Below are 27,919 nucleotides of genomic sequence, written 5' to 3'. Positions count from 1 at the left end.
TCTCACATTTAAACAGAGAATAGTAGCCTGCCTACTGTGGAGCAGGGTCCATACCTCTGATAGTGAAGGGTGCCTTGTAAGAGATGAAGAGGTAAGAACTGAAACTACTCACGTTGGAGACATTCAATCTTTTTAATTACAAAAAAGAGAAAAAAGGTAGCTCGGAGTGTAGTCAGCAGCAAGAAGATCCATCTTAATATCTGGGTACAGGGCAAACATACTCAACCAGAATGGCTCCTAAAGTCTTGTCTTTTTAAAAATTCGATTAAGGTTCAGCAAGCAAGCACAGCATAAAAGTAGAGTTCTTGTGGCTTCACAAAGTGTTAAATTGATTTAAAGATGTTGTTCTTCAAAGTTCTCTTTCCAACTTTTATGTAAAAATAAAACTATGCACAACAGGACATGAACATTGTTCCACTTGCCGAACTTTCTTCCATGTTCCTTGGCACCGAAGATTACCAACAGCTTGCCAATGGAGAACTTTATTTCTGAAATGTGACAGTAAATTATTTTTCTTTTTTTAAAAATAATTGAATGTAGGTTTTCAAATACTTTCTTTGAACTATAAACTTTACTTTTACTACAGTGCTAGATTCGATGTTTTTAGTAAATAACACTGACAGGTCAGACTTGATTAGAAATGTTTTGTTTCGAAGGCTAGATAAATTCTTGTTCCTTATATTGTAAACTCTCTGGAGCAGGGCCTTTCTCTGTACAGTGCCCATTCTCATTAGGGTGATTGAACACTACCCTAATATAAATGTTAATATATACTAAGGATTTTAGTTTGAATGATTAGAATACAAAATTGGATTAAAATCTGTTCCAAATAGTAGATGATTTTGAATCCATTTGGTTAACCACGTTGGCTGTATGGCGTTTGATGGGGTAATGTGCTATCGTCTAACTGCTAGAGCTTGGGATCAAATTCAGATTACAGCACTGCCTCTTTAAAAAGTGTGGTAGGCCTACAGTGTCATCAAGTTCTGTTCAGTACAGAAACTACACCATTCCTCCATTTTCATAGTACAACTGAAAGCTTTAAAACCACTACACTTGGCTGCATGACATTGGAGACATTCATCTAAAAATAAAAGGAGATGTTTAAAGTTCTAATATGTACTTGCTAAATCACTAAATAGTTTGGCCCTGGTCTAGCAGCTACTGTAAATAAAGCATAAAGTTCTATCAGAAAGCCTAATGTAATGAATTTAGGCCTGGAAGAAGGGTTCCTTCTAGGCCAGGGCAGAATGGAGAAATCATCTCAGCTACTGCAGCTGGTCAGTGTGAGCTATTTCAGTTCAGCTTTTACACTGCTCTTTCACCATTTCACTTCTCTTTAGCCACTGCCTAAACCCTGAGCATTCTTACATTCTCTCGTGTGATCCAGCGGAATAGAAGGTAAGTGAAATCAGAGCTCGGTGTTTTATATTAAAACTACTTAACAAAAAGCATTCAGACTGCTAAAATTGAAATATATCTTCCATCCTTACCCATCAGCACCCAGGCCATCTCCAGAACAACGATGGTTGCCAGTATTCATAGCTGGAGGCTGGCAAGCTACACACACAGTATACCCCTCTCGTAGATACTGCATCCAGCGGGCATATGGCCGATTCTCCACAGTGCAATGGTGAGAGAGTGATTCAGTTTTAAATTCCACACAATATCTGCATGGGGGTGGGGAAAAAATAGTACCACTTTAACTGGCTTTAGTATTGATGAGCATAACTTTGTCAGACATTAGGATGTGAATCACTTTTATGCCATATCCGTGAATCATACAAAAAGTATTAGTGATACAGAGCTTAGGAAAGAGATTGCTGAACAGTGGCTAAGTTGCACACCCTTTCAGCCACGACCAAACGATGGACCTTGGTTCTGACATTTGATGCACAGCCCAAACATGACATAATGTACAAAGTTTCTTTATATTAGGATGAAACACTTTAGTAGGATACAGTCTCCCAATCACTCCTATTTTTAACCTAACGGTAAAAGATAAAACTCAATGTATGACTAATTGTTTTCAGAATGCCTACTGGTTTCATTGGCCCAGGGTAAACCGAGTAGGATAGAGCATTCGGGACAGTGACAGAGCTGAGTAGATCAGATCTGTGAGCTACTTATTTGTACAGCTTCTGCCACGCAGCCCTAATAGAGCAGCCCTTGGGACTAGAACTTTCCGCCAATTTTGTTTATGCAGCGATCTATGTATAATTTCTCAGGCTACTCATAGTTACAGATTTACTTGACTTTGTGTTAGCTTTATTTATTTATTTTTTAAAAAAAGCAGTCACTCTACAAAATTTTCCATGACCTCAGTAAATGTCTAGTTCAGGATAGTTAGCAAATAAAATAATGACCTGGACTGACACAGAAAATAAAATGCTGTACAGGAGAAAAATTAGGTATGTGGTTATTTAGGGCTGTCTGCTGCCCTTAAATTATTCCATATCAAATTAAATGGTTCTGTGTAGATACTTTCTACTTAACAAGAGGACCAAAATGTACGTGTGAGAGATTACCCAGCTTCCTCTGTATCTGAAGACCACAGTGGAGAGACAGCTTGCCTTTTTCTTTCCTTACTGTATTCAGAGGTAGTTATGAAAGCAGGAACTGAGGGGGGAAAATAGTTAGAATGAGAACACAATCTTTGTGAAATAAGGTTATTATTTTATATATTAAAATAATCTATATTTTATTTATAGCATCAATTATGTTGTCTTTATTAGAGAAATGATGGCTTATTAAAGATGTCCGAGATGGAAGTCAGTGATTTATTGAAAACACTTACAGCCTGAGCAAACTTTTCTACTCAACCCTACCAGTGTCCCTCTATTCCAGAATGAGGAATGAGTGCAGTCTAGTCTCTGAGATAGAATGGGAAATGTCTGGGTTAGCCCCAGTCTACACTACAGGATTAGGTCAAATTTAGCCGCGTTAGGTTGATTTTAAACTGAGTATGTCTACACAACCACCCCTGTTCAGTCCACCTAAAGGGCTCTTAAAATTGACTTCTGTACTCCTCCCCGGCGAGGGAAGTTGCGCTAAAATCGACCTTGCTTGGTCAAATTTGGGGTAGTGCAGATGCAATTCAACGGTGCTCCAATGTGACAGCTCTGGACAGTACGTTCAACTCTGATGCACTAGCCAGGTACACAGTAAAAGCCCCAGGAAATTTTGAATTTTATTTCCTGTTTGGTCAGCGTGGCGAGCTCAGCAGCACAGGTGCCCATGCAGTTCCCCCAGAATTGCAAATGAGCTCCAGCATGGAGCGAAAGGGAGACACTGGATCTAATTGCTGTATGGGGAGAAAAATCTGTGCAGGTCGAACTCTGGTCAAAAAGAAGAAATGCTAATATATATGCCAAAATCGCACAGGGCATGTGGAGAGAGGCTACAACAGGGACACACAGCAGTGCCACGTGAAAGTTAAGGAGCTCAGGTAAAAGACAAAGGAGGCAAATGGTCGCTGCGGGTCAGAGTCCCATACATGCTGCTTCTATGGTCAGCTGCATGGTATTCTAGGGGGGGACCCTATCACTACCCCACCACTGTCCGTGGACACCTGCAAGGGGGGATTCTCACGCAACATGGAGGAGGATTTTGGGGATGAGGAGGAGGAGGAGAATGCGCAGCAGGCAAGCAGTGAATCCATTTTCCCCAGCAGCCAGGACCTTTTCATGTCCCTGGAGCCAATACCCTTCCAAGGCGGGATCCCTGACCCTGAAGCTAGAGAAGGCAGCTCTGGTGAGTGCACATTTGTAACTACAGTACTGGGTTAAAAGCAATAGTGTTTAATGTCTGATTTTCCCTGAAGAATTGGGATGCATTCGCAGCCAATACAGCTACTGGAAAAGTCTGATAATGTATCTGGGGATGGAGTGGGAATCCTCCAAGGACATCTCCGTGAAGCTCTTCAGAAGGTACTCTGAAAGCCTTTGCAGAAGGCTTCTGGGGAGGGCTGCCTTATTTCGTCCTCCACGGTAGGACACTTTACCACGCCAAGCACAAAGCATGGCAGCGAATGGTCCTGGGTTTTGGTTGCATTCAAGCAACATTCGGTCTTTATCTTTCTGTGTTAGCCTCAGGAGAGTGAGATCATTCATGGTCACCTGGTTGAAATAGAGGAATTTTTGTAAGGGAACAGTAAAAGGACCCCGTTCATGTTGGGTTGTTTGCACTTGGCTAAAAGGGATCATCCCGGAGAATAGCCTCGCGGCGGGGGGAGGGGTGAAGGGATCATCCCAGAGAATAGCCATGCGGTGGGATGGCAGGAGGTGTGTGCTCCACAGCCCCTCCTTTTAAATGTGAAACCCAGCCGGCATTGCTTGCTATGGGAAAGGATGGCACTGCAGTTTGAAACTATTCCCACATATTATGAAGGCGAAAGAAACCAACCCCGCGTACCAAAAGGCTTACCATGGCTGCCTGGAAACCGAATTCTGTTGCCCAGCCATGTGTGATGTGTCACCATACCGGCAGGCGCTCAATATAAAAGGCAAAATGCAACCTTTTACTGAAAGCACATGTGCTGTCTGCTGTGAATTGCTTGATTCTCTGTGAAAGAGTCTCCCTTTTGTTCTCAAAAATATATAGTCTTAAATCTTACTCTCCCTTTTTTATCTCCCCCCAGGTGCAAATGTATCTTTGCTCCCCCTATCATCTCCGTCCCTGAGGTTGTCACAGATTAGAAGGTGGAAAAAAAGCACTCGCGATGACATGTTTTTCCAAGCTCAAGCAGTCCTCCCACACTGATAGGGCACAGCTTAATGCATGGACGCATTCAGTGGCAGAGGCCAGGAAAGCATTAAGTGAGCGCGAAGAGCAGAAGCAGGAGGCAATGCTGAGGCTAATGGGGGAGCAAACGGACATGATGAAGCATCTGTTGGAGCTGCAGGAAAGCCAACAAGAGCACAGACCCCCGCTGCATCCATTGTATAACCACTTGCCCTCCTCCCCAAGTTCCATATCCTCCTCTCTCAGACGCCCAAGAACGCGGAGGGGGAGAGGCTCTGAGCACCCAGCCACTCCACTCTAGAGGTTGGCCCAAGCAACAGAAGGCTGTCATTCAAACTGCTTATTGTAGCCACACTACAAATCAAAACTATGTGGCCTTCTCCTTCCCTCCTCCCGCACCGCACCCCATCCGGGCTACCTTGTCAGTTATCTCCCTTTTTTAAAAAAATTAATAAAGAAAGAATGCATGGTTTCAAAACAATAGTTACTTTATTTCCTTTGCCAGCTGTGATCGTGGCGGGGAAGGGTGGTTGGCTTACAGGGAATTAAAATCAACAAAGGAGGCAGGTTTGCAGCAAGGAGAAATACACAGCTGTCACACCGTAGCCTGGCCAGTCATGAAACTGGTTTTCAAAGCCCCTCTGATGCGCAGTGTGCCTAGCTGTGCTCTTCTAATCGCCCTGGTGTCTAGCTACTCAAAATCAGCTGCCAGGCGATTTGCCTCAACTTCCCACCCCGCCATAAACATCTCCCCCTTGCTCTCACAGATATTATGGAGCATAGAGCAAGCAGCAATAACAGTGGGAATATTGGTTGCGTTGAGGTCTAACCTAGTCAGCAAACAGCACCAGCAAGCTTTTAAATGTCCAAAGGCACATTCTACACTTGCTCAGCCTATAGCTGAACTGCTCCTTACTACTGTCCAGGCTGATGGGAGCAAGGGCTAGGCTGGGTCCCCCAGGATAACTACTGGCGTTTCAACATCCCCGGGGTAATTTTCTGGTTTGGGAAGGAAGTCCCTTCTTGAAACTGTTCTAACAGCCCTGAGTTCCTAAATATGTGAGCGTCGTGCACCTTTCCCAGCCATCCCACGTGAAACATCCCTTGTGATCCACCAGTGCTTGCAGCACCATTGAGAAGTACCCCTTGCAGTTTATATACTGGTTGGCAAGGTGGTCCAGTGCCAAGATAGGGATATCGCCCCACCACAGTTAGAGAACCCCATTGCAGCAAAGCCATCCAGTATGATCTGCACATTTCCCAGAATCACTACCCTTGATAGCAGAATGTCAGTGATTTGCATTGGCTACTTGGATCACAGCAGTCCCCACAGTAGACTTGCCCACTCCAAATTGATTCCCAACTGACCGGTAGCAAGCAGTAAGGTGTTGCAAGCTTCCACAGGGCTATCGCCATTTGCTTCTCAACTGTCAGGGCAGCTCTCATCTTGGTATTCCTGCGCTTCAGGGCAGGGGTAAAGCAACTCACAAAGTTCAAGGAAAGTGGCCTTATGCATGCGAAAGTTTTGCAGCCAATGAGAATCATCCCATACCTGCAACACTATGTGGTCCCACCAGTCTGTGCTTGTTTGCCGGGCCCAGAATCAGCGTTCCACTGTATCAACCAGCCCCACTGCTGCCATGATGTCCCAATTGCCACAGCCCGTGCTTTCAGGAACATTTGTGTCCATGTCCTCATCACAATCATCCTCGTGCTGGCGTCTTTTAGCCCGGTTCTGCACATTCTCCAGGATAATGCACAAGGTGTTTACAATGCTCACAACAGCAGCAGTGAGCTGAGTGGGCACCATGCTTGCCGTGGTATGGCATCTGCACGGGTAACCCAGGAAAAAAGGCGCAAAACTATTGTGTGCCGTTGCTTTCACAGAGGGAGGGAGGGGCGACTGACGACGTACCCAAAACCATCCTCGACAATGTTTGTGCCCCAACAGGCATTGGGAGCTTAACCCAGAATTCTAATGGGCAGCAGAGACTGCGGGAACTGTGGGATAGCTACCCACAGAACACCACTCCGTAAGTCGATGCTAGCCACGGTATTGAGGACACGCTCCGCCGACTTAATGCACTTAGTGGGGACATACACAATCAACTGTATAAAATTGATTTTTAAAAATCGACTTCTATAAAATCGACCTAATTTCGTAGTACAGACATATCCTTAGATTGTGAACTCCATTTTGTAACCTCCATTTTCAATTAGACCTCCATTTTGTGTTTTGTGCTAACTGCCTAAGAAAAGGGGAGGCAGATCCACGCTACAGAATTACTTTGGTATAACTACGTCCCTGAGGGATGTGAATAATCCACACCCCTGAGCGACACAGTTATACTAACCGAAGCACAGGTGTAGACAGCACTGTGCCAGAAGGAGAGCTTTTCCCACTGACATAGCTACCACCTACGGGAGAGCTCTCTCCTGTCAGTATATAGCGTCTTCATTAAAGTGCTACAGTAGCGCAGCTGCCCCAATGCAGTGTTTTAAGTATAGATCTATAAAAGTTATGAAGTATTCCAGTCAGCGACTTGCCCGGAAAAATGCTTGACACATCATTGAAAGACAGTCTCTGAGAAGCCATCAAGACAACAATCTAGGGCCATTGACTGTCTCTCAACTTCTGGCCCATGCACCTGGTATGGAACAAGGGTCGGTAATGTTTGGCACCCAGCCCGTCAGCATGAAGCCGCTGGTGGGCCAGGCCGGTTTGTTTATGTGGAGCGTCCCCAGGCACTGAGCACCGCAGCTCCCACTGGCCACAATTCGCCATTCCCGGCCAATGGGAGCTGCAGGAAGCAGTGGCTAGCACATCCCTCGGCCTGTGCCGCTTCCCGCAACTCCCATTGGCCGGGAACGGCGAACCGCGGCCCATGGGACCTGAGGGGCTCCGTGCCTGCGGACACTCCACATAAACAAACTGGCCCACCAGCGGCTTTACCCTGATGGGCCAGGTGCCAAAGGTTGGCGACCCCTGGTATGGAACAACAAATTTTCAACACAGAAACTTGGAGAGGGAAAGGGACAAGGCTGCCAGTGGCCATATGGCCAAAAGAAGAGAGTCAGGGTTTGTCTACATTTGAAACACTGCTGCAGCACTTCAGTGTGGACACTCACTACGGCAATGGGTGGGGTTCTCCTGTTGACTTTTGACTCAGAAGGGGTGAGATCTCAGGACTTTTATTTTGGACAGTTCTGTACTTGCTAGTGCCTTTTAATAGTACAGTGACTGTGGCTAAGAAATTCTGTGGCTAAGCCTGTGTTCCTTGCTTTCACACTGTCCCCAAAGGGGTTAAACTAGAAGTCAAAATGCCCCCAGCTAGGTAGAACTCTGGGGGAGTGTATGTGAGCAACTGAGGGCTTGGGAGCTTCAGAGACTATCATACTTCCCAACATTCCCAGTGGCTAAAGGGGACAAGTCCTGCCCCTGGGGAGTGGAAAGCCTGGGTTTTGGGGGGATGGGTGCTGCCCCTGAGGAATGGGAAGCCCTAGTGGGGAGTTGCAGAGCAAACCCATCCTGCACTCACCCCACAGCAGCAGCTTCTGTCGTGTGGGTCCAACTGGGTTGACTCCCACTCCAGGCATTGCGACCTGGTCCCTGGCACAGGGAGTTTCAGTGCTGTTCACATTTGGCCTGTCCCCTGGATGAGGGGGCAGCTGGGCCAAATTTTAGTGAGTGGCACTGCTGGGCTAGGGTGACTGGATTGTGACATCCCACATTCCAAGGAAGGGCTCAGACAAGAGGTCAGCCTGCAAGTGCACCCTAGAGATGCAGAACAGTGACTAGACTACCCAGACCCAGGGGGCCTGAGCATGTGTGATCCAGCAGCTGGGTCCACTTACAACAGACTGATGATCATCCAGAAGGGGCACTGGGCCAAGATGTAACAGTTTCCATGCCCATTCAGTCCTAGCAAATAAACTGCCAATTGTGCCAACTGGAACTGGATTTTTTTTCTTTTTTGGTGCTGCTATGGGCACCTATTAAGTAGGAACTGGACTGACACAAATTCATTTCATATAAGCCACTAAACTGGCATCTGATACCATGCAAACCACACATCCTCATTTTGTTTGGACAGCCACATGTGCAAGTCAATGAATCGCATGCCTGAGTACCCAATTTGTTGCAAGAACACATGCACATTCATTTTGCTGGTGCATAGACTGGAAAAACCTTTGAAAAATTGCTTCTAACCTTCTACAAAGACAAGGAAACATAGCAGCTTAACTTCCTTTGTATCTCCAGTTCGGCTACAAAGGCCTTCATTTGTTTCTGCCTCTACTCTGTTCCCATTGCCGCTAGTATGGCTGAATGGGTAAATAATTGTTTTCATCTGTTCACAAGGCAGGGGTAGTCAATCCAGATGCAGGACTTCTGTATCCTGTGCCTCCCCAGCCCTGCATGCAGGTCAGTTGTTTTCCTGCTTTATTGCAAGCAGCTGAAGTTTGTGTGTGTCTAAGATACCACCTTCTTCCATGCCTAAAAGAGGCTCCAGACTGCCACAGAACAGGAGTACAAAGGAAAGAGTCAGGCGAGAGGGGCTTAAAATGTCATTCTTGTGTCCCTCCCACTGCAACCTTTTGGCAGCAGGCTTTTTCTGCACCCCCGCCCCCCCCCCCCCCCCCACCTTTCATGTAAGTGCAACAGCCAGGCCTGAGCCACAGGGTGCATGATTCTGAAGAAGACTCACATTCCAGCAGCCCCCTATGGATTATAGACACCAGCAGGACAGGTCCCAAGGGACTTTTAGGAGGACTGGGGCTCAAAAGGACTTCTGGGAGGTAGGGGGATGCTGTCTCTAGAACTACCCTAACCCCTCTATTTTCATGAGAGTTCTTTCATCTTGGAGCCATAGCAAAGATAAACTGGGCTTCTGCTGCCTCCCTTGCAAAGGATCCTTTTACCTCACAGCTAAGACAATTTTCCTTCTTTAGTAAGGGAGCGCCTGGCTCTACCGTGACCTATTGATCCTAGAGGTAAGAAAAGCCTTGTCCTTCATTTTCCCTTCTTGAAGAACCTCCCAAAGGCAGTGAGCTAGATTTGGATCTGGATCACCGAACTGTCCCTCTCATTGTAAAAATACCCTCAGAAGGTCACTTGAGAGGAATAGGGTTCCGTGGGCACACAACAAAAATGTCATGGTCTCCAATGGAGCAACGAGACTCCCTATTTTCTTCCCAAGGCAGCTTTTCTGGGGTGATTCTGCTTACCTCCCTCTCTGTTGTGAAGATGGTGGAAATAAAGTTAGCACTCTTGATTCAACGATAACTTACTCAGGCACTGCAAGTTGAACACTGACTTCCATAAACTGTGGTTGTCCCACTTGAAGGTGGATTTATTGGTGGCTTTCCATTCTAAGCCCATGCACCTACTTCTGGAGGCTAACCTCCTTTTGTGATTCCATGTACAGGTAAGTAGAAGGGGCAGTTACTTAACAATGTACATGGAAGTGGCACTCAGACGGCTACTATATTCTATGCCTCATACGCCTCTAGACTGGCCATCCCAATGGCTCATGAAGATGTGAGGGGGAAAAGCCATTTGCTTTAAGCTGCCCTTTATGGTATGTAGGAACCTCTTGAAGTACCTCATCTCAGTTGAATCCCCTCAACAACCTGTATCAAGCTTCCATTTTCCTTTGGAGCCAACTTAGGTGCTTCTGCACTGGCTCAGAGAGCTCTCTGGATCTGTCTCTGGGATGGGGATATTTCCTCCAAACTTTGTTTCCTCACTCTTCCCTTTCAGGGTCCCAGGCTGTTTGGAGATATGTTGGATACGGTCTTGGAGCATCCAGTTATGAGTGCCAGTTTTGCATGTCTGACACATTAGTGCAAGTGCTTAAAGGAGTACATTGTAAGATGGGTTTAAAAACTATTGAGTGGCCTAAGTCAGAAAAGTGAAGGGGAACATGTAGTTGTAGTTCTTTGTACAATAAACTCCTTGTAAACACTTCCAGTAATAATATATCTTCTGTCATTTAGGTGAGGTGCATTCACCTTATACACATTGTTTCCTTTTTATTGGGGCTGATGCTGCAAGATGTTAGGAGCCACCTATGAGATGTGGAGCATTCTTAACTGTCACCGAAATCCAAACCTGGCCCAAAATGTCTAAGTAAATATTTAAGTCAGAAAGAATAAGCAGCTATGAAATTATATGAAAGTAAAAGATAAAGTTTTAAAAGGGAGGTCTGAGGACCAGAAGAAGAGCTCTGTGAAGCTCCAAAGCTTGTCCCCATCCACCAACAGAAGTTGGTCCAATAAAAGATATTACCTCACCCACCTTGTCTCTCTCAAAGTTTTAAAATGCATTTGTACTATGTAGACTGTAACTGCAACTTATTGTCATCAATGCCTGGAGGGTGTGGGAAACGATTATTAAGTGGTGACAAAGACATCAGGGCAATTCAAATAAATCAGAGTGAGAGTACCGTATTCATGTCCGCAGTCCTGCCCCTGGTAAGTCAAGTATTCCAGGCAGCCAGACTTCTCTTCAAGTAGGGGGCAAGGTTCCCCACCATTTTTAGGTTCCTGCTTCACATAGCGCCTACGCATTCGCAAATTAGGCTTACACTGCTCTGCACAGCCACTCCAGTGACTCCACTCCCCAACGATGCACGGAAGAGCTACAAAGCAATATTTGAATATTACTAGCAGTCAATACCACTATCTTATTACAGTAGCACCCTCTAACAACTCTAATATTAAGGCCCGCTGGGAATGCTCCTTTACTGAGGGGTTTAAGATGAAACTTTCCCTTTGGGAAGATTATTCCATAGTTGCCCGCTTCAGGGTTTCTTTCACGTTTCTCTAAATCATCTGGTGCTGGCCATGCTGGAGACAGGATACTAGACTAGAAGGATCTGTGATCTGATTTAGTATGGCGATTCCTGTATTGTTAAATTTGGTTTAAAGGAGGAGAGAAATAAAACGTAAAACCGCGGAGTTAGGGGGCATATGCTCTTCACCCCCCTCCCTCCTTGGAGTTACTGGTTTCCCATTTTTATAATCTTTTTTTTCAAGATGACCTTGCTGCTGGTAACTTATTCCCAAAGTTGGTAGAAATTCTGCCTCCACTTTGTTTTCCTTTTGTTTATGTTGGGTGGTCCCTGTTTGCTGTGCATGACACTAGGTCAAATTGCCTTGTAATAACACTTTTCCTCTTGATTCACCTCAGAATATTGTATAAGACTATATATTATTGAGATCCCCTTTTAATCATTTCCCAAAGAACACAGTTCAAATTTCTCTAACCCTTTTTGACTGATGTGCCTAGATTCTACTGTTACTGTAGATTTAGATTAGTGTAATTCCAATGGCATTACTCTAATATAACTGAGAGCAGGGTGTGAGTGGAATTTATTTTAATTTCTGTACACTTTGGTTACCCCTTCTCTGCCTTCATGTCCTTTTCCTTTTCACAATTTAGTGATAATTCACAAGGTGATGCACAAAATTACAAATTTGGCCCCACAAGTTCCCTTAGATAACAATAGAATATTTTACACTACCTTAAATTTGTCAATGTTTCCCATTATTATTAAGCACCATGCTGGAGCCAATACTGCCCCTAGAAATTGTGCCTCTGTATTTCAAAGGCCACATACCCCTAACAATAAACACTCTTTGACATGCTGCCACTTGTTCTTTCTTTGGGTTTTGAGGGGGAAAGTGTCAGTGGCAGTTTGAGTGATAGAGGGAGGAGGAACTCCAGGCAGGCACTATTCTTTAGTTGGGGAAAAGATGCATGGAGGCAGACACAGGCCTGGCCTACACTTAAAATTTAGGTTGACATAGCTATGGTGCTCGGTAGTGTGAAAAATTCACACCCCTCAATGCTATAGCTATACTGACCTAAGCCCTGGTGTAGACACAGCTAGGTCAATGGCCGAATGCTTCTGTTGCCCTAGCTGCCATCACCCAGGGAGATGGTGTTTTGACATTGATGGGAAAAAACCTTCTGTCAGTGTAAGCTGTGCCTACAATACAGGATTATGCCAGCATAGATATGGCACCCTAGCCATGCCGCTATAGTCCCCATAGAGTAGACGTGGCCACAGACTACTGTATTCCTAGTCTGTTACTTCCAAGAATCATCACTTTTGAACAGACACTGAATGGCAAAAGCAACAAAGTGAAGCAGCTTACGGCAAGAGGTTTGAAAATAGCAACACAGGTAAACCAAAGTTCTATGAATTCCAATGTTAAGAATTTCTGTTTAATCCAAAATGCCTCTGGGTCCCTCCAAAATTGTATTTTGACATCATATTGCAAATCTCAATTTTACAAGCTTTGGGTGCCATCTAAGACTGTTAAACATCAGACTTGACCAATAATAATCATTAGGACACTGTACTTCCATAGTATCTTCCATCCACGAAGCTCAAAGCTCCACAAACTTTATTAATGAACAAGGCAGTGAATGTGTAAATGCCTCCCCAAGTACCTGTTAAGTGACACAAGCTAGGGTATGATTGCAATACCTGATTCCATTTTTTTAAATAAAATTGTATAAACATATTGCTTAATTTCTTTATCACTTTCACATAATACATCTTATGCATGCTTCTTTGCATGGAAATTTTGTTCTTACTGAAAGGCTCCTACAATACAGATATTCTACAAGAGCTTTGTTTTGATTGTTTGTTTTGTTTGTTAGGCCATTTTATTTGTCTTAGATAAAGGTGCACTAAGGGTTGTCTGAAGAAGTTCTGATTTTGATCTAGTTCTGTTAATATAAATATGAAGACTTGATATCACTAAATTTACTGGAGACAAAATACTTATCACTTATATAATGCCTGTCATCTTAGATTCCAAAGTCCTTTGTCATTATTCCATTTTACAGATGGGAAAATGGAGGCACAGGGAATTAAAGTGACATATAGGTCACATAGTTAATGGCATAACCAAAAAGACAACTAGTTTTCCTGAGTCTCATTCTTGTGATTATCCCCTAGATGAATTCTAAGATATATTAAACACAATGGATTAACTTCATTCCTGGTTTCCCTGGAGTCACACCACGGCTTAATTGACTCAATGTGATCAGAATTCATAAATAAAGGTGAGGTTTCTAGTTAAAAGTACAAAACTTCACATCTCTCAAAGCTTCGTCTTCGGAAATCGTTAGTTGAAATATTCAGTGTGACACAGTATAACATGAATTAACATTTTTGGCCACAATGTGACACATTGGGAATTCAAATACCAGTTCTCATGCACAAATTCACGAATGCCTTGTGAATCATACTTGGAAGTGTTCACACAGCTCCACTTCAAACCTTTCCAAAAGCATCTTCTGGGGGAAAAAGAGCCATTGTTTTGAAAGCAGATTTTGATTCAGAAGAAAAATTATTTTTCAAAGCAATTCCCTCAGAATTGTAGGAATACCATTCAATAAATAGCACATATGCCACGTTTTCACAGAGCGCTTATAAATCCTGTTGTGTTTGTATGTCCTAACTCAAACCAGACTAATACGGTCTTTACTTTTCCAAGGTTCTAGTGGAGTTCATTTTTCACCAGGTAAAATGAGTTTATGGCATAGAAATATTGTCTGAGGAGAAATACCAGAACACATGCTCAACTCAGTGGCGATTTCAATCAAAGAAAAAAGGAAAACACTGTTCAATTAGATAAGACTTTTGTTTTGTATTATACAGAATTCTTCTGACACCTGCTGGAATGTTTAGCCCAAGTATGGCCTTTCATACTTTTTATGCCTCCGTATAGATATATTGGATGGATCAGGCAGCCCTCTGAATCAGTGCAGGCTGTAAAGGCTGGACCATAAGACCTCATGTTGATCACTTGAGAAAAAGCCTTTCTGATATGTAGAAGATAGAATTTAGGTGATACACTATCCAGCTTTTAAATTTTCAAAGGTCACTCAATGATAGTGCCTGCAGAAATTCTCAGTAATGGATCTGTTATATCTGATTCTTCCAAACTATCTCTTTCTTTATCTGCAATGCTTCCTTCTCTGGATGCATCCACTAAGGATTACATCTTCCTTGCATCTCTCCGCTATATTAACATGATAAGCTTCTTTCTGCTCTATATTTTCCCTTTCCCTTGGATTTCTCATTCAAATTTTGACAAAACAGTAGCTCTGTCTTGTTTTACCTGTAAAAGCATGGACAACAGATCAGAAAAGATGTCCCTGGTGGATACAGATACTCTGCAAGCTGCCTGAAAGAAAAGTTTTAGCAGCTTGTTTCCCAGATTCCAGAAGCAGGTCATGGATACATTATTCCAGGGTAAGAAACTGCCTAATGAAGAGATCTTTGCTTTGTTTGCCCTTTAACAGCCATTTTACATTAGACAAACCCACACCAGTGTGCCACACTGGCATGAGTTCAGCTTTCCATGGCCTCATCTCACCGAGACACTGAGAGTTACAGATTTCAAAAACTGTGCCTATATGGCCTGCTGCATATTTATTTGTTAAATTGTCATAATGGATTGTATAGGTCTTTAAATTCTGTTCATGAGATGATTATGTACATTACCAGAAATGTCCCGCGGATAATGGGCTTTTAACTGATGCAAATATCTTCTGTGACTGAGTGGAGAAATGCAGGCCTCAACTCTTTGCTCTCTAATAACTTACACAGTGCCACTTGTTTATATGATCAGGACAAATCTTGCTCCTCTTACGCACAGGAGTGGTCCCATAGGGCCAAATTTGCCCCTGATGCAAGTCCATTGATGTCAGTGAACTTGCATCCCTGATGAGTTTAGTCCAGCACCCTATTTCCGCTCATCTCCATTCATTTTGTCCAAAGTGGTGTGGCAAAATTATTTTCCTCTCCTGCCATTTTGCCCATGTCATTCCCTCTTCAGATGTCTTCACTGGTCTCCTCTCTTCTTCCATCTCAAATTCAAGCTTCTTGTTCTCACTAGAGGTGCAATTCAATGTTTCCCCTGCTTTTATTTCTTCCTTCTCTCCTCTTGAGAAGAAAGATAGTCTTGTGGTTAAAGCATTGAATTAGGACTCAAGAAAATGATTCAATTCCTGCCTCATGTATAGATGTCTTGTGTGACCCTGGGTAAGTCACCTAATGTTCCTCAGCTGTAAAAATGAGGATGATGATAATTCCCCCATTCACTGGGGTTTTCTTTACACATCTAATCTAGTGCCTCCTTCCATGCTGCACCTTAGCACTTGGAATTATCCCTTCTGTTTGTGAGCCAAGTGACGTTCAGGGCTTCTTTAAATCCCTCCTTCAAATACACAACTATCTCCACATAACATCACACTTCCAAGTTCTTGCCATCCCCTGTCAGAGGCAATGCACGGGGGGGGATATGCGGGGCCAAGTGCCCTGCCAGATTGGTCTGACAGGGGGAGGGAGCAGGGCCATTTGCTTCTCATGCCCGCTACTCTGGGTCACTGCTCCATGCACCAGGCCCAGCTGCTGGGGACAGGGGCCCAGCAAGCCATAGCTGGAGTCCCCTCTCCCCCCAGGCATGTTTCTGGCTCACTCCATCCCGTCTCCAGCAGCCAGGCCCAGGTGAGGAGCAGGCAGCCACCACCAGGCTCTCATAAGCTACACTAGGGGGACGGTTCGAACTAAGATACGCAACTTCCGCTACGCTATTCACGGAGCTGAAGTTGAAGTACCTTAGTTCGAGTTACCTGGCCGTCCTCACAGCGGCGAGTCGACCACGGCGGCTCCCCCGTCGACTCCGCTTACGCGTCCTGCCTGTCTAAACGAGACGCGATAAATCAATCCCCGATAGATCGACCACTACCCGCCGAGCCGGTGGGTAGTGAAGACGTACCCTCAGGCAGCTGCTGCACTGCACAGAGCAGCAACCCAGAGCGGCCAGCTTCAGCCATGTGAGAAATGGTTCCATCTTGCTCCCTGCCTGGGCCCGCCTGCCAGGGAGAAGTGGGGAGGGTCCCACAGTGGGAGAAGAACAGAGCCCTTCCCCCACCCCAGGTAACGTGGAGCGGGACGAGCGTGGCCAACATAGGCTGGGTGCAGGGTGGGGAGGTTGCTGGGCAGAGGAGACACATGGGGTGGTCACTTGTCCTCCCCTTTAGATCGGGAGGCACAAGTCATCTATGCCTGATATACTATCTGGCCTATCTTTCTGGACCATATTGTCAACTCCTTGGGACAGGAACCACATCATCATCTTGTAAGCTCTTTGTGGCCGGGGGCTGTCTTTTTGTTCTGTTGATACAGATCTGTGTTTGTACAGGACCTAGCACAATGGAGTCCTGATCCATGACTGGGGTTGCTAGGCACTACTGCAATACAAATATAATAATGTTATTATTGCTGAATGCTTATGTAGTGCAGTTTGCACACTGATGTTACTCCAGAAATAATAATAATAGCTCAAAAAGAACAGGAGTACTTGTGGCACCTTAGAGACTAACACATTTATTAGAGCATAAGCTTTTGTGGGCTACAGCCCACTTCATCGGATACATAGAATGGAACATATAGTAAGAAGATATATACACACATACAGAGAAGGTGGAAGTTGCCATACAAACTGTAAGAGGCTAATTAATTAAGATGAGCTATTATCAGAAGGTCCTACAATGGTAGGTAGGTAGGATAGGTAGTGTCCAGGAAATGGACCGCTTGTGTCCCACCATCAACCTCAGCCTAGACCAATGCATACAAGCGGTCCATTTCCTGGACAATACTGTGCTAATAAGCGATGGTCACATAAACACCACCCTATACTGGAAACCTACTGACCTATACTTACCTACATGCCTCCAGCTTCCATCCAGGACACACCACACGATCCATTGTCTACAGCCAACCTCTAAGATACAACCACATTTGCTCCAATCCCTCAGACAGAGACAAACACCTACAAGATCTCTATCAAGCATTCTTAAAACTACAGTACCCACCTGCTGAAGTGAAAAAACATATTGGCAGAGCCAGACGAGTACTCAGAAGTCACCTACTACAGGACAGGCCCAACAAAGAAAATAACAGAATGCCATTAGCCATCACCTTCAGCCCCCAACTAAAACCTCTCCAACACATCATCAAAGATTTAGAGCCTATCCTGAAAAATGATCCCTCACTCTCACAGATCGTGGGAGACAGACCAGTCCTCGCTTACAGACAGCCCTCCAACCTGAAGCAAATACTCTCCAGCAACCACACACCACACAACAAAAACACTAACCCAGGAACCTATCTTTGCAACAAAACCCAATGCCAACTCTGTCCACATATTTATTCAAGTGACACCATCATAGGACTTAATCACATTAGCCACGCCATCAGGGGCTTGTTCACCTGCACATCTACCAATGTGATATATGCAGTGGTGAGCAGGAGACAATTCGCACCGGTTTACGAGAACCGCTGGTTAAATTTAGAAGCAGTTTTAGAACCGGTTGTTACGGCTCCCTGAGCTCCCGGCTGGGGAGGCTCCCCCGTCCCCTCCCCCGCCTTCCCTCCTCTCGCAGAGCCTCAGCATGCCGCGCCGCTGGTGCCAGCGCTCTGGACCGCTCCTGGGCAGCTCTGCAGCTCCTGCCGCTTTGAGCAGCATGGTAAGGGGGCCGGGCCAGGGCTGGGAGGAGGGGTTGGATAAGGGGCAGGGAGCAGATGGAGTGGGCGGAGGTTCTGAGGGGGCGGTCAAGAGACGGGGAATGGGGGGGGTTGGGTAGGCAGTCGCCACCCCAGAAAGTCCCAGCCACGCTGGGACTCGGCTGGTGCAGCCCCCCCAGGCCAAAGGGGCCCCAACTCATGGTGCTAGGGAGGGTGCATGGTGTAGGGCTCAGTGTTATAGAAGGGGGCTGTTGGAGAAGGGGCTCGGTGCTAGAGGGGGGTGCACGGAGCAGTGCCGTTTGCAGGGCGTGGGGCTATGGAAGGGCTGCAGGGCCCCACATCCTGTTTCGGGGCAGGCGCTGTGCTGTGGCTGGTACCTGCGCTGCGCAGCCATCCGGGCAGCCGCTCTGGGGCCCTGCGCACAGAGGCCGATCCGATGCCGCCTCGCTCAGCAGCCGCGGCCGAGCTCCATGCTGCTTCCTGCCTGGCCCAGGAAGCGCGACTGGCCCCGCTGGGCAGGGAGATCAGGCACCATGTGACTGGGCGCTGCGTAGGGCCAGGGAGCCAGGCACCTGGCAGCAGCAGCCTCCTCTGCCCCAGGAATCGGGTGGCGCCAGCTGGTGCCATGGCTGGGGGCTGCCTTGGGCGTGCTGGGGTGAGCCCACCCCCCACCCCCAAGTCTCTCCCACTCCTGCACTGTGGGGCTGTCAGGCCTCCATCACTCGGGGACGCTCACATCCCGCGGTGGGGAGTCGGGCAGACGGCAGCCTTTGCCTGCAGGGAGCCGCTGCCCCACATGCCGGGAGCGACCCCACTGATGCAAGGGCTGCAGGACGCCTGCACCACCAGCAGGCACCTGGGATGGAGAATGGGCCTGGGGAGGGCCGGGGAGCAGGACGGAGCCTGAGGGGGCAGGAGGGGGCCAGACAGAGCCTGGAGGGATGGGGGGGCAGGACGGAGCCTGGGGGGCAGGATGGAGCCTGGGGGGGGGGGTGAAAGGGGGCCGGACAGAAGCACATCCCTTAAATCAGAACTTTTTATAGGGAACCGGTTGTTAAGATTTTGGCAGCTCACTACTGGATATATGCCATCATGTGCCAGCAATGCCCCTCTGCCATGTACTTTGGCCAAACCAAACAGTCTCTACTCAAAAGAATAAATGGACACAAATCTGACATCAGGAATCATAACATTCGAAAACCGGTAGGAGAACACTTCAACCTCTCTGGCCACTCAGTAAAAGATTTAAGGGTGACAATTTTGCAACAGAAAAGCTTCAAAAACAGACTCCAACGAGAAACTGCTGAGCTTGAATTAATACACAAACTAGATACCATTAACTTGGGTTTGAATAGAGACTGGGAGTGGCTGGGTCATTACACATATTGAATCTATTTCCCTATGTTAAGTATCCTCACACCTTCTTGTCAACTGTCTAAATGGGCCACCTTGATTATCACTACAAAAGTTTTTTTTCTCCTGCTGATAATAGCTCACCTTAATTAATTAGCCTCTTACAGTTTGTATGGCAACTTCCACCTTCTCTGTACGTATATATATATATATTCTTACTATATGTTCCATTCTATGCATCCGATGAAGCGGGCTGTAGCCCATGAAAGTTTATGCTCTAATAAATTTGTTAGTCTCTAAGGTACCACAAGTACTCCAGTTCTTTTTGCGGATACAGACTAACACGGCTGCTACTCTGAAACATAGCTCAGAATGTCATGTCCTGTGTAGTAGGTGTTTAACAGAATATTAATTGCTTTAATGTTAGGCATCAATCTTTTTCTTTTTCTAGGCAAATGAATGCAATACAAAAAGCCTATAAGGCATACATGACAAGCAGAGAGTTTGTCCATGGGGTCATGCACAGGCCACGGGGTAAGACTCTCTACACCTGTATATGAAAAGGGAATGGAATGTACTAAGTACAAAAGAATATCTGTCTGTTAGAATCATTATTGCCCTTACAATATTTTCTGTATTTAGGATACAGGATACTGTAATTTTTTCTCACACAGCCTGATCCAAAGCCCATGGAAGTCAATGGAAAGATTCCCATTGACTTCCCTGGGCTTAGGATCAGACCCATCTTCAGTATTAATTTTCTTTCTCTGGGATTTTTTTTAATGCAATTAGTATTCATTTCACATCTAAGCACCAAGTCCTATGGGAACTGCATGCATACATCCAAGGTTAGAATGTAGCCCTTTGATTAAAAATTGCAAAACTTATACTATGGTACCACATAGGAGCTATTTTTCCTTTTTTCTAATCATTCTGTAGTGACGGTTCCATAGTCATTAACATCTCAGTTTCCTTACAACCTACATCTAGACTTCACTCACAGCCAATTTTTTAAAATGTTCTTTTACATGTTGGTATTATGATAGCACCTGCTGGTCCCATCTGAGATCAGGGCCCTGTTGTGCTAAGTACAAACGCATAGTGAGAAACAGTCTCTGCCCCAATGATCTTACAGTCCAAATAAAAAGATGGACAAAAGGTAGGCAGGGAAACAGAGGCACAGAGAAGTGAAGTGCCTTGCCCAAGGTCACCTTGGGCCATTGGTGCAACTGGAATTAGAACCCAGGTCTTTTAACTCCACTGGGGTCTTGTGACCTATCCACTAGATCATGTTTCCTCCCAAAACATCATCAAATATCAATGTCAAGTTTTCTGGTGCTGTTATTTTCTCAATAAAATAGTATTCAGTGTTGTGTAACTGAAATTCCAGCTCAGTAACTATTATAAAACATAATGGTGAGCATATTATCATTATAGTTTATTATTGATTTGGAAATCTCTTAAGTTGTGTAAAGTTTTAATTTTGTCTGCATGTCATTTTCAGATATTAATCATATTTTGCTTTTCTTTTTCTAGTCCTTTAGAGATAGCTTTTCAATATGGTGTTTGAGGAACAAAATATAAATCATGTTACAGTTATTGGGCACTGTGCCTCTGATTCACTTTGAATTATTTTGAAATGTAGCCCTTATTCCAATAGTGGTTAAATTAATTTTCCCCCCATCCCATCTACATTTTCCCTTCAGTGTACACCACATGTACACAGTGTACACCACATGTTCTGGATCATTATTTTCCCCATATTTCCTAATTAAATGTTAAGACACGGGGAAGATTTACAGCTTAATTTATATTAATCTTGTCCAGCACCTCTTTTCATATAGCACTATATAGTCACAAGTGCAGACCTTACTCCCACTTTAGTCTCCATTGCTGTTCTATGTTGTCATCGTAAAAAGCTCATTAATAACATTTATGAGGTCATTAATGGCTATCAAAATCCCAGACAGTATTTACTCCCTTCTGTGCTCCTTTGCTGAAGAAAGTTATAAAGCTTATTTAGAAAACATCTTGCAACGCATGAGCTCTGAGCTAAATCTATTAGTTATGTTATCATTGCTAATGCAGACAGAGAATCAAGATGTTCATTCACAGAAGTATTTCAGGGTCTCAACGATTCTCTAAGTAACAGAAAATGGGGAGAACTGGGGGAGGTGGAGAGTGAAATGTATTAGTCTCTTCATTGTGTCCGTCTGTCTATCTGTCTTCCACAAGGCCCAGACGTTGCCTTTTGTGCTCTCCAGTAACCACCTGATTCTCCTGGGGTTCCATGGGCTGCCATCCACCAGACTAGGTAGTTTTAACTTGCTAGTGGAGGAGGCTACCCAGGAGATGAACTTTATGAGGGTGCTCTGGCCCCACCCCTCCCTCAACCAGCCTTGACTACTTTTGTGTGTCCCTGACAGGGGTCTGGTTGACACTGTGCCCAAATCCTGGTGAACACTCTGCTGCCCCAGTGCACAGCTCTGTGTAAAGTGCTGCTTCTCAACCAAACATCCTTTCAGCATTGTTAACACTGTAAGGAAATTAATTTAAAAATCCCTGTACATAGGTTTTGCAGCCCACACCATACCAGAGCAGCTCTTTATAGAGTACCAGGCGTGATACAATGTCTAGGTACAACAGACCTTAACACTTGACTTAGCAGCTTTAGAGTGGCCTTTCTTTCGCTGGTTTCTGGCTCACCTTTACTGTTATTTCAGGGCAGTGCTTTTGTACGTCTTAATTTATTTGTTAATTACGCAGATTCGAAGATGGTGGGCATTTTAACTATTTCTGTAATTCCCAAAGTACTTTGTCCAGTAGAATCAGAAATTTGCAGTGCTGACAGGAATGGAATGACAAAAATGCTATAGCTTAAAACGTAGATGTTGGGTGGGATGACAAAAGTGCTACACATGATAGGAATTCCCCCAAATTACCTCTACCCCATTCCTCTCCTGAAAGCATTCTAACTTCAGGTTCTTTGCTTTCAACCTTTGCGCATCCATACAAAGGGATGCTCGCGATATTTCAATCTATTTTCTTGATTTTCATGCCATTCTGGGTGGTTTCAAAACTTCTGAACTACTCAGAACCATCTTGCTGACGCTGTTTCTTGTGCATATATCTCAGTGTTTCTAAATGTGTGTGTGCACACGTGCATGCGTAACTAATCAAGTACAGATAAGTTTATTGATTTGCAAAATGTAATGTCTTCCTAGCCCTAGACTGTTGAGGATGATACAAACTTCCACTGAAATAATATTTGGATTTTTGAAAAGTAAAACACAGTACAGTGTTTGTCGGAGTTGTAGAGTATTTCTGAGCATTCACATTGAAAAGATGGGTTTCAGAGTAGCAGCCATGTTAGTCTGTATTCGCAAAAAGAAAAGGAGTACTTGTGGCACCGATGAAGTAAGCTGTAGCTCACGAAAGCTTATGCTCAAATAAATTGGTTAGTCTCTAAGGTGCCACAAGTACTCCTTTTCTTTTTATTGAAAAGATGAGCTCAATTAAATTTGTTTTATAGTTGCACTTTCTGGCCTGTGTTTGTAGTTATCTGCCCTCTTCAAATGAGACTTGTCGATGCTTCTGCATGCCTGGCTCCTGAGTTAACTGGGAGTTGCAGGCAAACAGCATCTCTCAAGATCAGGGCCTTTTGTTAGCTCACAGCCAATTTTAGTTAGCCATCTTCATCTTTCTTCTCTCTCCAGGACTTTACAGGCACTTGTACTCCAAGTATATTGTGTTCCTCTACTAGTTTCCAGGGATGCTTTCAGTAAGCAGGGTCATCCTATATTACATTCCTAGCAAGTCTCTCCCTCTGAAGCCCTCATACAGTAGCTCATAATGTCTTCAAACTATTTCCATGGAAGTTTTTCAGAGGTTCTCTTTAACTTTGTGAAGATTAAGCTACATTCTCCCATTTTGGTCTCTTCAGTTCCAGGTCTTTTAGCTTATGGCCAGACTGTGCCTACCTGTGGGAAATCCCTCATGTTAGGCATTCTAGAGGAGGGGATTCCTCCAACTCATTCCATCAAGGAGGTGGGGTCTGGCCCCTGTTCCTCTTCTTAAAATGAACAGGGGCTTCACCCCATAACTGCTGAATCCCCCAAGATCCCTGCCTGGCCTCCCTTTGTCCCAGTTTTCTGCTAGTATGACTCTACTGTTTCATTAAAAGAGAGGGTGCCGTTGCACAGAGGGACACCACAAAAAGTGAATGCATGCTTTTTGGTGAGTTTCCTTGTGATGGGGGAGAGGCAGGAGGAGATGGACAATGTGTATTTCCCCAATGCTTCATCTCTCATCGTGCTGCCCTGTGGGGTTTATGGAAGGGGAGGACATGGATGTGGCAGAACCTCCAACTTCACATCTATGGACACATCAATGTGAAAAGGGTTCCCTTCCTCATATAAAGCTAAGAGTTGTAATTGTCCTATAGATAGAAAGTAGCAGTTACTAGATCCTCTTGAGTAACAGCCACCTACAAGAGCAACAGAATTTGCAACCAAATTTCCAGTTCCTTTTTTTCATGTGATAGTTGCTTCTTTCCTCTCTGTATATGGTGTGTTACTGCTCTCCACCCATGTTCTCTCCATGAGCTTCAAATAATGCATCACTGCAGTGCAATCATAGTATGAAAAGTGACTTTACAAAAATGGCACATTCTTATCCAACAGATCTCTTCCTTGAGTCCCAGCAGTGTGAGGGACAAAAGTAGAAGTTTACTACTTTCTGTTTTTGCTAGCTCTGCAGAGCCTGTACAACTATGGTAGAGTGAGCTGGATTCCATTCTGATTCGTGCATCATCAACAGAACTATAAACTTAAGTTCCAAATGCAGACACTTTGTAACTGGTGATATGTGAGTTAAAAATACCAGCTTGATCCAAGACTAAATCTTAATGAGCACCTTAAACATGGAACCCCACAACGCTATTTTTACTGAGTCCCTTTTCAAAGTATACCTGAATTTTAAACATATATTGCCCAAGAGGTCATACATGGAGAAATCACATAGCTAGAAATCAGCTCATTTCTCTTTTTGGGCCTCATGGAAGTTTTTAACCGGATTTTAACTCTTCTAATGTTGATTCAGTGTCTTTACATGATTGCTCCTGTCGAAGTTGTGCATAAACAGCTCAGTTTGTTTTCTTGAGCAAGTGCAATGACCACAGATGTCGATTTGTTGATGTTCCACCCGCTGTTTTTCCAGCCTGACATTACATGTAATTACACCATCTTTTAAAACTGCAGTTGATGCATTCTGTGTTATATCTTCTTGCGACTGTTTCTTCTCCGGTAGGTTTCAGAGTAAAGAAAGGCTGGTTTGGTGATTAGGGCACAAGCCTAGGACTTAGGTGACCTGGGTTCAAGTTCCTGCTCTACCACAGACTTCCTGTAAGGCCTTAGGCAAATCACTTACTCTCTGTGCCTCAGTTTCCCAGCCATAAAATGGAGATAATAACACTGTCCTTCCTCACAATGGTGTTGGGAGGATAATTACATTAAACATTATTGTAAGGCACTCAGATACTAGGTGATGTGAGCTCTATAAGTAACTAAACTAGACAGCATCACCAGTCAGCCCAACAAAACATATTGGAACAAATTTATCTCTGGTGTGACTCCATTAGCTTTGTGGTCCTACATCCTCATTGTAACTCCTTTACAGCAGGAGAGAATTTAGACTATGGCTTAAAAATAAGATCCATAGCATTTTATGGGGTTCATAAAAGTGGGCAGGCAAATTCCAGGCACAGCAACTACTGTTGAACCAGAAACGGAATACACATCCAATGCTGTGTGGAGGGATAGGTGAAAAGATTCTTCAGTCTCACTTTTCTGCTTAATGCAACTCCTAGCTGCTATGTTCACACTGGGCCAAATCCATCCCTGTCACTTCACAGATTGAGGGTGAGTGACACCAATGATGAATTTGCCCCACTGTGTTTTGCATTCTAAGGAAAAGTCAGAGCCTCGTTCACATCATCTTACGCCCATTCCCTAATACAAACAAGCACCAAACAAACAAAAAATCAGGTGGAACATCAAGTGCGTAAGCCACCAAGATGCAACAAAAAATGTTCTTATTTTCCTTCCATCATTTTTGTACTATCTTTACATCATCATAAACAATAACGCCAATGCATTTAGTCTCCTGGACTAAACTTTGCAAAGGAATGGAAGTTTGCTTCTCTGAGCTGCACCCCTGCACTGTAAGAAATAACTGGTCACTTTGAGTTACTTCCTTGCATTCTTTATTCTGTTGTGACTCGCACCCTGTAAGAATGGGAAGAAAACGGGCTTACTCTACTGCTACTCACTAAAGCTTCAGGTGGAAGGAAATGCAGGTAGAAGGGGTGCAGTTATTGTACTGAGCAGCATTGGGAGCATGAATAGCTGATAGCTATCAAACCCCAGCTGCCTGCACTTGCCTGCCCTATGCCGGGGTTGGGTGCTGATTGACCTACCTGGGCATGCCTGCGAGTAATCGTAGCAGCAGTCCCCAGTGAGCCTGCAGGCTTCATCACAGAAACAGGTCCCATAGACTCTGTCCATCCTCCAGCCGGTGCTGGCACAGCTTGGGTCCCGGCCAGGGCAGCATCTTCTCTCTTCGGAGCAGCCCGCATCAGCCCGGTGCCAGAGTCTCCACGGCGCCAGCAGCACCATCCACAGGACACTCGCCAGGGCCCTCGCGCTCATTGCTTCGCCCTCAGCAGATTCAGACGCTCCAGCTGCTTCGCCCGGCTGAGCGGCGGGCCCCAGCGACCGCCTCCCGCACTAGGCCGCCGGCTGCAGCATCCCGGCGCGGCTCCCCCAGCCCGGCGGGCAGCACTGAGTCATCGCCAGGTCGCCGGGTGGCCCTAAAGGCGCCGCCGAGACAAGCCGCGGGGACGGGATCCGCCAAGCCCAGCGCGGGAGGGTCAGACGGCGGGCAGGGAGCGCGCGTGGGAGCAGGGCAGGGCCCGGGGCGCTGGGGACATGCCCGGGAGCTCGTCACTGACCCGCAGCTTCCCCACCACCGCCCCGGCGGGACCTGTGAGGCTCGCGCTGCGTCTCCGGGCAGCCCGCGCGGGCAGCACACCCTGGCCTGCCCTGAGGAATGCGGGGCGGGTGGGGGCTCGCGCTGTGATCCGGGGCTGGCTCCATGCTCCTAGGGCACAGCAAGGAATGTGACTGGCTGCCGGCCAGAGAGACAAGGCTGCTGGCACCGCGTCCCTGTTCCTTCTGTCAACCAGGCAGGAGCCATTGCAGCCCCCCAGGTCTGGCTGACCTGCTTTCCCCAGGGACCGCCCCAAATGCTCCTGAAGTGGCCCTGGCAGTGATTAATTCTTGCCAGGGCTGAGTCCCTAGACTTGGCAGTTCATAATCCCAGCACCGCGGGGTTTGCCAGACAGTTAGGAAAATAAAACAATTGCTTGAGGCCCAACACCGGATTCATTACAAAGTAAGCACTGGGCCCCAGCCTGGTTCAAGATTGCAAGCTAGAGAGTGAGTTACATTGGAGGACAGCTCCTGAAGTCCTTACAGGCAGAGCTCTCCGATTCATTAGAAGCCTGACTGAGTGGAGAATGAGAAACGCCCTCAGGATTTGGACCCAAACGGACAGAGGGCCTCACACTGCTCCCATAGCCACCACTGGCAAACTCTTCCTGCACTGGCATGGCAGCCCAGTAAAGTGTTAGTTGGAGCCCTTTGTACCACTTTGAGCTTGTGAGGCTTTCTGTTCATAAATGCCATACTTTCCGGAAGGTGTAACTCCGCTGTGAAAAGTTGCTCTTGTCTAAAACATTGTCTCCATGTAGTTTGTTTTTGTAGATCTGGCAAATGGAAATTGCCTGCGGAGGAGCCAATGGTTTGTTGTCTTAAGAATATTTCTGAGGACAGGGCACAATTAACAGGCTAAGGAGTATTTATTTATTAATAAATAAATTAAAGGAGGTTACTAGGGGGGAAAACAAAAGAAATTGTAATTGTTGACATTCTAAACAAGAAACGGGCAGCATTATCTCCTGAAAATGTAACCAAACTTCTTTGTCCAAGCAATTGGCTGAACAAGAAGTAGGACTGAGTGGACTTGCAGGCTCTAAAGTTTTACATTGTTTTATTTTTGAATGCAGTTTTTTTGGTACAAAATTCTACATTTGTAAGTTCAACTTTGATGATAAAGAGATTGCACTACAGTACTTGTATTAGGTGAATTAAAAACTATTTATTTTGGTTTTTTACAGTGCAAATACTTGTAATCAAAAATAAAGTGAG

The 27,919-nt window shown here is 45.3% G+C and overlaps 2 protein-coding genes across 2 annotated transcripts in view; one reads left to right on the top strand and one right to left on the bottom strand.

The window, feature by feature from the left end:
- TERF1 (telomeric repeat binding factor 1) overlaps window positions 1-1,636 on the top strand; it is a 42,409-nt gene extending 40,773 nt beyond the window's left edge. Inside the window, exons 10-11 of the mRNA XM_037892445.2 lie at window positions 1,344-1,401; window positions 1,501-1,636. Coding sequence (XP_037748373.1) covers window positions 1,344-1,361 — 18 coding nt within the window. The 3' untranslated portion in view covers window positions 1,362-1,401; window positions 1,501-1,636. The remainder of the gene's footprint in view (window positions 1-1,343; window positions 1,402-1,500) is intronic.
- SBSPON (somatomedin B and thrombospondin type 1 domain containing) lies at window positions 118-27,919 on the bottom strand. The gene is made up of 5 exons (XM_037892448.2): window positions 26,128-27,919; window positions 11,190-11,384; window positions 2,529-2,619; window positions 1,494-1,670; window positions 118-488 (listed from the first exon to the last, which is right to left on the bottom strand). The coding sequence occupies exons 1-5, from the start codon at window positions 26,357-26,359 to the stop codon at window positions 371-373; spliced, it is 813 nt and encodes a 270-aa protein (XP_037748376.1). The 5' UTR covers window positions 26,360-27,919; the 3' UTR covers window positions 118-370.

Source organism: Chelonia mydas, chromosome 2, assembly GCF_015237465.2.
Source record: "Chelonia mydas isolate rCheMyd1 chromosome 2, rCheMyd1.pri.v2, whole genome shotgun sequence".
Lineage (NCBI taxonomy): Eukaryota > Metazoa > Chordata > Testudines > Cheloniidae > Chelonia > Chelonia mydas.
This window is presented reverse-complemented; position numbering and strand designations above follow the sequence as displayed.